Consider the following 12,363-nt stretch of genomic DNA (forward strand, 5'->3'; position numbering starts at 1 on the left):
ATTATCCAAAAGCATGGACTGAGGAACAATTCAATCTCAAAAAAAAAAAAATGGACAAGAGCTAAGACCTCAAGGACGACAATGTGGACAACTTTTGGGGAACTACTGTGAATGATGTATGTAATTTCGGTTTTTGTAAATGAAAGAATGGTGAAAAAGTAATTGTAAGTGAAAGAATACTAAAAGAGTATTAGATAGTACATGCTATGTCTATTATTCTAGTAAATTTTACTGTGGTTTGGTGGTTAATACATTATTATAGCAGGATATTGTTTTGACTAGGAATGAACGTTGTTATGGATAGAATACAATGATATAGGTTATACCTGTGTATCTTTGATGATACATGTAGTTGTGTTGTTAGATTATTTTTGCACAAAGATTGCATGATGATCATCAGGGGAGTTTGTGTATTGTGATAAATTTTGTTGCAGGTTGGAAATGTTTTTTTGAGGGGCTGACATACTATCTGAAATAAAGTAAAATTTTACTCTACGTAAAAGTAAAATTTTACTCTGCATAAAAGTAAAATTTTACTTTACTCTGAAATATGAGTAAATTGTTACACTCTGAATCTAAAAGTAATATTTTACTCTACACAAAAGTAAAATTTTACTCTGAAATAAGAGTAAAATTTTACAAAAAGTATCTAAAAGTAAAATTTTACTCTGAAATAAGAATAAAATGTTACACTCTGAAGAGTTAAATGTTACAGCCAAAATTTAAAAGTAAAATTTTACTCTGCATAAAAGTAAAATTTTATTATGAAAAACAAGTAAAATGTTAGACTCTGCACAAAAGTAAAATTTTACTCTGAAAAACAAGTAAAATTCTACACTCTGAATCTAAAAGTAAAATTTCACTCTGAACAAACGTAAAATTTTACTCTGTGTGAAAGTAAAATTTTGCTCTGAAAAACGAGTAAAATGTTAGACTATGAATCAAAGGTAAAATATTACGCAGCACAAAAGTAAAATTTTACCTCCATTAAAAGTAAAATTTTACTCTAAAATAAGGTAAAATTTAAATCTAAAAGTAACATTTTACTTTTAAATAAAGTTAAATTTTACTGTGAAACCACAAGCTCAACACACCCATAGACAACCATTCAACAACATAGTAAATTTGTACGTTGAAAGGCAGTAAAGTTTTACTTTCATGTGAATGATGACAATGTTTTACTCTGGAAAAAGTAAAATTTTACTTTGCAATAAAGTAAAAGTTTATTCTGAAATACTGAAAAATTTTACTTTGAAAGCACAGGCTGAGCACAGCCATTTCAAATCTTCACACCTACTGAACAAACTCCATTATAAGTTCATTTACATGAAAGTTATTCAACCATTTTAAAAAAATATATATTAAAATGTCAAACTCAACAACAAAGCAAATCAGAAACTTGAACAGATAACCATTCAAGAACATAGTAAAAATGTCTTTTATTGCAATGTCTCCTTACAAATCTAGTCTAAAATACTATACTATTATTGTTATGGACTATTTATTACAGAAGAACTACATTATTTTCATACTTCTATTACAAAATCAATAATGTCTTTCACGGCAATGTCTCCTTGCAAGTATTCCTATTATGACCGTACTTCTCGCATCTACCACACTGTACTCGTCTTATCTTCTCACCCCTAGATGGAATCCTATTCTTCTTTGGCCTACCAAGTGGTTTCTTACAAATTGGAGGAAGGGCAACAAGATCATCTATAGCTGCAAGAGGTTTCTCAACAGTGGGTATTGGATAAACGGACTCAGCATAGCAAGCTTTGAACTTGCTAGTGTAATAAAATGGTTCCACATGTGCATACAAATCACCTTCGCTCTTTTGGATAGCGGTCATCGTGTGAGCACAAAGAAATCCATTCAATTTCCATTGGTAACATGAGTAAGTTCTATTCAAGAGGTCAACGCTAATCGATGGTCGGGATTGAACCTCAAAAACATGATCACTTGAACGACTAATTAACCAAGTTCTTCCACTTTTAAGAGCATTTACTAATGTTGAATCCATCTCCAGACAAAGAAAAGTATTCCATTTCTTATCTTGTTCTCTCCTTCTCGACATCAAATCCATGATCTTCAACCTAATTAAATCAATCATCTTCGTAGTGGGCAAATGACGAGCTTGACGGATCCATGAATTGAAAGACTCTGCCACATTCGAGTGTATTTCACCGTATTTTTGTCCTTTAAAATATGCATTAGTCCACTTGTCATAGGGCAAATTGGATAGAAACCTACAAACAATCCATTTTCCCTCATCTTGTAATTCTTTCAAGCACTGATTAAAACATCCCACTGTCGGAGCATAAGCACATGAAGAAAACAAAAAAACTATTCTACCCCTAAAAGTATTGCTGAAACTTGGACCGGAGAACCTATCCCTCAAATTGGCCTTCAAGTGTTGGAGACAAAAATGGTGGTAAGCAGTAGGTAAAACCTTGGGTAAAGCCTCCAAAAGTCCTGCGTTCCGATCAGATATGAAGGTAATTGGTCTTTCATCCAACAATATATTCGACAAATGCATAAAATACCATTCCCAACTGTCTATAGTCTCCGTATTGACAATTGCCATTGCAAGAGGGGAAAAAACCTGAAAAATAACATTTTACAATATGTAAGTATATTAAACAAAAAAGACAAATATAGTAGATTTTTACTTTGAATAACAGTAACATGTTACTCTAAAAATAAGTAACATGTTACTCTGAGAATAAGTAACTTGTTACTTTTGAATAAACTATAGTAATATCTACCTAGATCCCTATCCTTCGCTAAAGCTGTTAACAAGGTGCCCTTATATTTCCCCTTCAGAAAAGTCCCATCGATAAACAATAGAGGACGACAATGCCTAAACCCTTGAATGGAAGCATTAAACGCAACAAAAAACCTCTTGAACCGTCCACTTTGATGGTTATAGTCAAGACGCAAATAGCTACCAAGATTTGTTCTCATTACAATATCCATATACCATCGAATCTCATCATAAGACATAGAGAAATCTCCAAAAGTAGTAGTCCTAGCTTTCTCAACTCCTAACCAAGCGTGATTGTACGTAATGGTGAGCCCATATTGATCTGTAAATTGACGCACAACATCAATTGGACGAGTTTGGGGATTCCCATGAACTTTATTAACAATCAAACTTGCAACCAAATTTGAACTCATCCTTGAGTTTTTAGAAGTACGAACTGCAGCTCCACAAGTATGCTCATTATGTAGAGTCCTAATGTAGAAAAAATTATTAGCACTTTCTAGAGATGCATGTACTCGCCATAAACAAGCTTTGGACTCCCGCATTGAACACACAGTAGTGACCCGACACTTCTCATTCTTCACATACACAAACTCAAATCCTATCTCAATGGCATATTTATATAATGCAATCCGGAAATCCTTTGCACCTCCAATAAATCTTTGACCTACATAAGTAATTCCATTCACCCATCCACATGACAACAAAGTCCTTTCTTCATGTTGACAAAACATAGCGAGTAAATCCATTTCATCATCAGTAATGTTGGATCCACTAGCGTCCCCTGATTCTCTAACTCCATGTTTTTCATTTGAAATGCCCATTTCAGTAATAGTCACATCAACTCGGTCAACACCAAGGGGATAACAAGCGACAACATATTCTGAAAATCAGAATCATCATCAATCATGCATTGCGAATGTCTAGGCAAACAGTACGATAACAGTATGCAACCACTGTTGTCAAACTTCTTCAATTTACAACTTAAGAAATCAATTAAATCCTTCAACGTGCAGTTTGACACAACCTTGAACACAATGGTACGATCACCATACTTGCATAGCAACATAAAAGGTGGAACCATTTTACAAAGCTGCAATCAATTAACAGTAAAAATTTACTGTCAATCAAAGTAAAATTTTACTGCCACTACAAGTCCAAAAGTCAATTTGTGTTTAGTTTTAATTGATAAGATTTTATTGTGGTTTAGTGTAACATTGTACTATATTTTAGAGTTAATTTTTACTATTTGGTTTGCCAAAGATTGACAACTCATACAGTGTGTCACCAGCACAACTTGAGACATGAATCTAAAAGTAAAATTTTACTCTGCATAAAAGTAAAATTTTACTCTGAAATAAGAGTAAAATGTTAGAGTAAGAATCTAAAAGTAAAATTTTACTCTGCATAAAATTAAATTTTACTCTGAAATAAAAATAAAATGTTACACTCTGAATATAAGAGTAAAATGTTAACCCCCGAATTTAAAAGTAAAATTTTACTCTGTATAAAAGTAAACTTTTACTCTGAATAAGAGTAAAATGTTACACTCTGAATCTAAAAGTAAAAGTTTACTCTGTATAAAAGTAAAATTTTACTTTGAAAAATAAGTAAAATGTTACACTCTGAATCTAAAAGTAAAATTTTACTCTGTACAAATGTAAAATTTTACTCTGAAAAACGAGTAAAATGTTAGACTCTGAATCTAAAAGTACCAGAGTAAAATTTAAATGTCATTCTAACACCAGAGTAAAATTTTACTCTCATTGTAAACAGAGCACGTACTAGAGTAAAATTTTACTCTAATTCTCTCAAACAAAAAATAGAGCAATAGAACCAGAGTAACATTTTACTCTCATTCTCTGAAACAAAAAAAAGAGCAATAGAACCAGAGTAAAATTTTACTCTGATTCTGTCAAACAAAATCAGATCAAACACAACAAAAATAAATCAAAAAAAAAAAAAACAAAAAAAAACAAAACAAATTAATCAACAAATCAACATACCTAATTGAGAAGAAAAACCTCTAAAACTTGATCAACAGTCACAAATCTCAATCAAACTCTCGTTTAATTGAGAGTGTTGATCATCGGCGGCGAGATCGTCTATTGTTGACCAAGAGAGAGATCTTCGGCTGCGAGATCTTTAGATTTGGAGATCGTCTTCATTGATTTCGTTCCTGATTTCGTTCCTGCGAGATCTTCAGCTCATATTTCAAATATTTCAAATGTCTGATATGTATATATAGATGAGCAATATTGTGATAAAAAAATAGAAATGATAAAATGTCCTTATTAAGGTAGACATTTCCTATTCATTTTGAAAGAAAATTGATTGGGTTATCCTTTACCCTAATAAAAAGGCCCAAAAAGGGTGTTTTACCAAAAATCCCTAAAAAAAATAGGTATCAATTTCACACTTAAAAAATCATTAGGCCATACACAATTTCTTTAAGAAATCCTCTTCTCAAGACACTCCTCTATCTACCTTATATAGAATAGAGTGATTTTTTTTTTTTTTTATCAGTAAAGAAAAATTTCATTAACAATATAAAATTAAAAGTACAGGAAGAGACATGTATCGAGAGAGATTCAAAAAATAAAAAAATACTCCTACTACTATTACTTGCATTCATACAACCAGTGGCGCAGGTAGGAATTTCCTTTAGCAGGGTCATTTAACAAAGTATCATCAATGTCATATATCATATTTTAGTTCTACACAATCTGTCAACCTAACATTCACATAATACTCTATAAAATTCATATATTGCCAAATCACATTGACAAAAGTAGCCCAAACTAGTGAAAATCTCAAAACTTAATAAGCTCCAAAAAAAACCCTAGGCATAGTTGCTATATAATTCCAAATATTGACAAACCCATCAAAACAATTGGAAAAAAAAAGAAAAAGAGAGAGAGAGAGAGAGAGAGAGAGAGAGAGAGAGAGAGAAGGTTTTAGAGTAAAAGACAGCTAACCTTGGTGCCACAATCAAAGACCAAATGGCCTAAACTAGATCAAAAGCCTTGGCAATCACAACTACTCCAGCGAATGAACGAAGAGGAATGAACAAATGTTTGGTTTGTTTCTAAAAGCCTAAATTTCTGAATAAAGATTGATTTTATTTTCACCTACTGGAGTCAATTTGTAAAAGTTCAAAAATTAATTTATTTTATTTAGGCCCACTAAGTTCAATTTGTAAATGCTCATAATTTTTTTATATATGCTCTATCAAAAATTTGATATTCAATGGTGTCAATTGACACCACTATTCAAAGCATAGCTCCACCCCTGCATACAACTAACCTCTTGGACCCACCATGTTTTTTTTTAAAAAAAAAATTAAGAACTTAACTCAACAAATAAAATACATAATCTCCACAAATTAACCCACACAGCCCACAAACCACGGCAAACGTACCCATGCTACCGCACTCTCTTTTGCCACAAACCCAAAGTAAGACACCCAAACCCAAAAGCATGCACTCTTGAATTTTCTATTCTTTCCCGTAGCTTTTTCGCCCACTACCATAGCATCAAAAGCACCCATACTCAAAGCATGCACTCTTGAATAGAATGAAAATACTTGTTAAGATATAAAAATACTTGGCATATGAAATTAATTTATCAAATTCGTTGTTACAAATATGAGGTCAAAATGTAAAGGTGGGATTACAATTTTTTTTTTGTTTTTTGTTTTTAACTTAGCAACATATTCAAAACTACATCCCAACTAATTTTGGGATGTATGTGTGGGGATATATTTTCTGAGCACCAACACATGGCCAAGGTGACGTCGATGTATCAGCCGAGGCGCCACGTGTCCTGGTCATGACGCCGAGGTTATCTCGGCAAGGCCAAGGTTATCTCCGAAGATATCAGAATCTGAGATAAGCGGGTAAGGAACAAGAGTCCTAGAATGATGAGGGGACTTAGAATGGATAAAGATAAAGCTCTTAGGGAGTTTATCTCTATCTATTGAAGAGTCCTGGATAAGCACTGAGCTAAAGTCCATTGAAGCTAGGCTTCTGTTGGGACAAGGACTGAGTTAACTATAAAAGAAAGGCACCCCTGATGGGTCTAAGGTACACAATTTATATTCTGAACAGTGAGTTTAGCACTATTGATTATCTTTAAGAGATATACTAACTTGATCGTCGGAGTGCCCCCGGGTGGACAAACCACCACCGAAATCTTCTCTTTTTGTTGCAAGTCAGACAGGTGCCATCTATTCTGCCAGTGCTCTCTAGCTGATTACTGAGTTGGCAGTGTGGTCAGAAAATCACTCACATAATTTGGCGCCGTCTATGGGAAAGAAAGGAGAATAGGTGGCTAGCGACGAACAAAAGGATAAGGTTGGGGACGAAATCCCTACTGGGAGTGGAAAACACGTTGACCCAAATGTGGAGGAAGATGGTTGGAATGAGGAGACTCAGAACCAGAATCACGGCAATAAAGACGTCGGCCAAGATGGCGACGTGCCAAAGAAACCAGATCGAAGCATATACTACAACGAGGACGACCTCTAGGTATGGAAGGATAGATGCTTGCGGAGGGACGAAGAGGTGAAAGAGATGGCATACAAATTGGCAGACCTGCAACCGGTCGTCAATTTTATGATGCAAAATAACGTCATGCAGCCACCATTCCCGCTGCAGGACACGCCAATTCTAGCGGCCAATGCCCAGAAGGGAGGGCAGAAACCAATCCCAATAGCCCCTCAGCACACTAGGAGTGAAAGACACTCTTACCAGCCTTCAAGAGAGGTCGGACGAGGAGAGTCGAGAAGAGAAGAATCGCAGAGGACGCATCGCACCAAGGAAACAGACTCCAGAGAACATCGGCATGTTCAAAGGCAGGAGCTGTGTTTCGACACAAGTCATGGAGAAAGGTCGAAAAGGGCCTACAACGAAGCTGAGAGTAGTATGCCGAAATGACTAAAGTCGGGAGATAGCCGAGCTCTTGGGAGAACAAAGGAGGACTTGAGAGATTACCTCAAGAGGAAGCAACAGAATGCCGATGCCGAGGTAACCTCCCCTGATAAGCCGAGAACACCCTTCTCAATGGAATTGGACAAATTTGAGGCGCCGAAGAGATTCAGCATGTCGAGGTTCCAAATATACGATGGTAAGTCAGACCCCAACTTCCATGTTCGATTATACTTGAACTCAATGGCATTGTATAGTGGGAACGAGTCGTTGCTCTGCAAAGTGTTCCCCTCATCCTTCGAGGAGATTGCATCAAATTGGTTTCACAAACTACCGAAGGGAAGTGTGAAGACCTGGGAAGGCCTGGCCGAGATGTTTGTGGCCAGGTTCGTGACAAACAAGCTGCAGCCATTAAGGGTGGACGCATTGATGGCTCTGAAGATCAGTAAGGATGAAGGCCTTAGGGCCTATGCAAAAAGGTACTATGAGGTGTTCAACCGAATACCAGAGTGTAATCAAGAGGTGGCGGTCGTATCTTTCAAGAACGGCCTAAAAGATGACTGTCCACTAAGAAAATCTTTGGCAAAGACATTGCCAAAAAGCATGAAAGAGCTCATGGCTAGAATCGAGAAGTATGCCAGAGCTAAGGAAGATATATTGGGGACTAAGGAGACAAAGCAAGAAAAAGGAAACGGCTCGCCGAAGCGATGCCGAGGTAACAATGTATCCATCAAGCAAGAGATAAGACTAAGGGCTACTCAGGCAGTTACAACTGTGTTCCGAATCATAATTCACAAAGTCCTGGATAAAATTCGGAACCAACCCTATTTCAGAGCACCAACGAGGGCACCAAGAGAGTTTATAGGAAGAAACCTTGGCAGACATTGTGCTTACCACAATAAAGATGGGCACATGACTCAAGGTTGTAGAGCCTTGAAAACACACTTAGAAGACCTGGTGAGGCAAGGCCATCTGAGAGACCTTGTCGATGAGGCTAGGACAAGGGAAGAACAAGCAAGACTGCCTCAGGCACCAGCAGCCCCGCCTCTCCCAGCACAGCAACCTAAGGTAGGAGGACCTCGGGTAATTAATGTAATTCACACGAAGATCAACGAAAACGAGATTTGGGGGGAGACCCAGAAGGTAAAACACCTACAGCATGTCTACCAAGTCGGGGAGAAGAGACATCGGGCAGAGGAGTGCCAAGGACCAGCGGTGTCCTTTACTGAAGCCAACCTTGAGATGGTGCAGCATCTACATAACGATGCCTTGGTAGTATCCCTCTAGGTTGGGGAATGCCAAGTGAAGCGCATCTTAATCGACCAAGGCAGCTCTTGTGACATCATGTACGTCAGATGTTTCAAGGAGCTTGGCCTTTACCCAGACGATATGGAGCAATCCAATAGCCCAATGGTTGGATTCAATGGAATGCCGACATGGCCACTGGGAACGACGAGCTTGGAGGTACAGGCTGGCACCAAGAAGATAAAGATAGAGTTCACTATAATCGACACACCCTCCCATTACATTATCATCTTGGGAAGGCCGTGGTTGCATGCGATGGGGGCTGTTCCCTTAACATTGCATCAACTATTGCGGTTCCCAACAGCACATGGAATAGAGGAGATCAGCTGCAGGCAAAGAATTGCTCCATGGCAGCAATGAAATCCACCTGCAGCATACGAAAACCAGAGAAGGCAGAGTTCGAAGGCGAGGACGTAGAGGTCCTAGAGGATATCGGCAAGGAGCCAGCCGAGAAGAGTGAAGAAGCACTAAAGAAAATCCTCGTCCATGAGGGGGATGAAGAATGCTTCTTCCTTCTCGGCTCGGGCTTAGCCGAAGAAGAGGAAAAAGAGTTGGAAGCTTTTTTGAGAGCAAATATTGAGGTGTTTGCTTGGACGCCTTACGAAATGCCTGGCATTGACCCCGAGGTCACTTGTCATAAACTGAACGTTGATAGGTCAGCAAAACACGTAATCCAACGAGCAAGAAGACCGACCTTGATACACGTCGAAGCAGTGGAAGAGGAAGTAGACAGACTTCTGGAGGCCAGGGCCATTCGAGAGGTAAATTACCCGACATGGCTATCGAACACAGTAGTGGTGAAGAAAAAGAATGATAAATGGAGGGTCTGCGTTGACTTTACCAGCCTAAACAAGGCCTGTCCGAAAGACAGCTTTCCTTTACCCAAGATTGACCAGCTGGTGGATGCCACTTCAGGGCATGGAAGGATAAGCTTCCTGGATTCCTACAGGGGGTATCACCAAATAGCCATGTACCCCCCAGATGAAGAGAAGACCGTGTTTATCACCCCAAAAGGGCTGTATTGCTACAGAGTGATGCTCTTTGGGTTGAAAAACGCAGGAGCAACTTACCAAAGATTGGTACCCAAGATGTACAGACACCTGATTAGCCGAACGGTGGAAGTTTACATTGACGACATGGTCGTGAAGACCAAAGAACCTGAGGGACATCTGGCCGACCTAAAAAAAGTGTTTGAAATCCTTAAAACATATCGGCTCTGACTCAATGCATCGAAGTGTGCATTTGGAGTTGGATCTGGTAAGTTCTTAGGATACTTGGTGACCAGAAGGGGCATTGAGGCCAGCCCAGATCAGATCAAGGCCATCCTGGAATTAAAGAACCCGACGTCGGCAAAATAGGTACAAATGCTGACTAGAAGGGCCGCAGCCCTAAATAGGTTCATAAGCAGAAGCTCAGACAAGTGCAAACCTTTCTTCAACTTAGTGAAGAAAGCCACAGACTTCTTATGGACCGAGGAGTGCGAAGTCGCCTTGGCCGACTTGAAGAAGTATCTGACCACATCTCCAGTTCTTTCAAATCCAAAACCTGGAGAGGAGTTGTTCCTGTACCTGGCAGTTTCAGAACATGCAGTAAGTGCACTGGTAATCCAAGAAGAAAAAGGAGAACAAAGGGCTGTTTATTATGTAAGCAAAACCCTGGCTAATGCAGAAACCAGGTATTTATACCTAGAGAAGTTGGCACTGGCACTAGTAATGGCTTCAAAGAAGCTGAACCATTACTTTCAAGCCCACAAGATTGTGGTATTAACTGAACATCCATTGAAGTCCCTATTGTAGCAGGGAGACCTAACAGGAAGAATAGTCAGATGGGCAGTGGCCTTGGGACAGTCTGACTTGGAGTACAGACCCAGAACAGCAATCAAAGGCCAAGTTTTGGCCGACTTCGTGGCCGAGTTCACACTAGAATCCATCGTACATCGGGCTTCGTTGAGCCGCGGTGAACGATGTCCAAGCAAGTAAGGAAAAGCCCAGTCGAATTCAACAAAACAAAGGAAGAAGGAAAAACTCAGACCCTGCAGCATTTACATCGGCGACTCCTTTCGACTGTTTGTCGATGGGAGCTCAAACTGACAAGAGGGAGGGCAGGAGTAGTACTGGTATCTCTAGATGGACAGATAGTGGAACAGTCCATTCTTTTGGGGTTCAAGGCCTCATACAATGAAGCAGAGTATGAAACATTGATTGTAAGACTGAACCTAGCAGTAGCAGCTGAAGCAGATGAAGTAATAGTCTTCTGGGACTCCCAGCTCATAGTCAACCAGACAACGGGCGAGTTTGCAGTCTGTGATGAAAGGATGTTGGCCTACGTAAAAGAGGTCGACAGGTTGGTGGCCTTGTTTCAGAATTGCCGACTACATCAGGTTAGCCGAGATGATAACAGTCACGCTGATGCACTGGCCAACCTGGCTAGTGCAATATAACCTGGAAAAGCAAGGATGATAATGGTCGACTACTTGTCGGGCATGAGCATCGAACCACTAACCACAGAGTGTGAAGCAATGTGTGTGGACATGGGACCAAGCTGGATGGATGTAATTATTGCATTCCTAAAAGAAGGGAAGCTGCCAGATAACCACAAGGAGGCACACAAGATCAAATTGAAGTCGACAAGATTCAGTCTGACAGCAGAAGGACACCTTTACAGAAGATCCTTCACTGGACCCCTTTTAAGGTGTGTACATCCCTCACAAGTTGAAGATTTTTTATATGAAATACATGAAGGAGTTTTTGGAAGCCACGCTAGGGGCAGATCACTTGCCCATAGGGCCATTACGCAGGGGTATTGGTGGCCCTACATGCAGAGAGATGCAGAAGCCTATGTGAAGAAGTGTGAAAAGTGCCAAAAGTTTTCACCTCTAATACACCAACCAGCAACAGACCTGAACCCAGTATCCAGTCCTTGGCCGTTTGCCCAATGGGGCATGGATCTCATTGGGCAACTGCCCCAAGCAACTAGACAAAGGAAGTACTTGCTAGTAGCAACAAATTACTTCACCAAGTGGATAGAAGCTGAGCCCCTAGCCAAGATCCGAGATGTGGACGTGAAGAATTTCATATGGAGGAACATCATCACCAGATTTGGGATTCCGAGAGCAATAGTTACTGACAATGGAACACAATTTGACAGTAAGCTAATCAAGAGCTTCTGTGCAAAATTCAAAATCAAGAATTACTTTTCTACCCCGAGTTTTCCTCAAAGTTCAAAATCAAGAATTACTTTTCTACCCCGAGCTTATGTGTGGGGATATATTTTCTGAGCACCAACACGTGGCCAAGGTGACGCCGACGCATTAGCCGAGGTGCCACGTGTCCTGGTCATGACGCCGAGGTTATCTCGGCAAGG

General features: G+C 39.2%; 1 protein-coding gene across 1 annotated transcript; it reads right to left on the bottom strand.

Annotated features, from left to right (window-relative positions):
• Nucleotides 1-1,558: 1,558 nt before the first annotated feature.
• Nucleotides 1,559-11,271, bottom strand: LOC145821501 (uncharacterized). Its single transcript, XM_082918023.1, has 4 exons — nucleotides 11,092-11,271; nucleotides 3,722-3,860; nucleotides 2,719-3,650; nucleotides 1,559-2,605 (listed from the first exon to the last, which is right to left on the bottom strand). Exons 1-4 carry the CDS (start codon nucleotides 11,269-11,271, stop codon nucleotides 1,559-1,561), a joined length of 2,298 nt encoding a protein of 765 aa, XP_082774149.1.
• Between the last annotated feature and the right edge of the window lie 1,092 nt (nucleotides 11,272-12,363).

Source organism: Camellia sinensis, chromosome 3 (genome assembly GCF_055761805.1).
Source record: "Camellia sinensis isolate YWXY chromosome 3, ASM5576180v1, whole genome shotgun sequence".
In the NCBI taxonomy this organism is placed as follows: domain Eukaryota; kingdom Viridiplantae; phylum Streptophyta; class Magnoliopsida; order Ericales; family Theaceae; genus Camellia; species Camellia sinensis.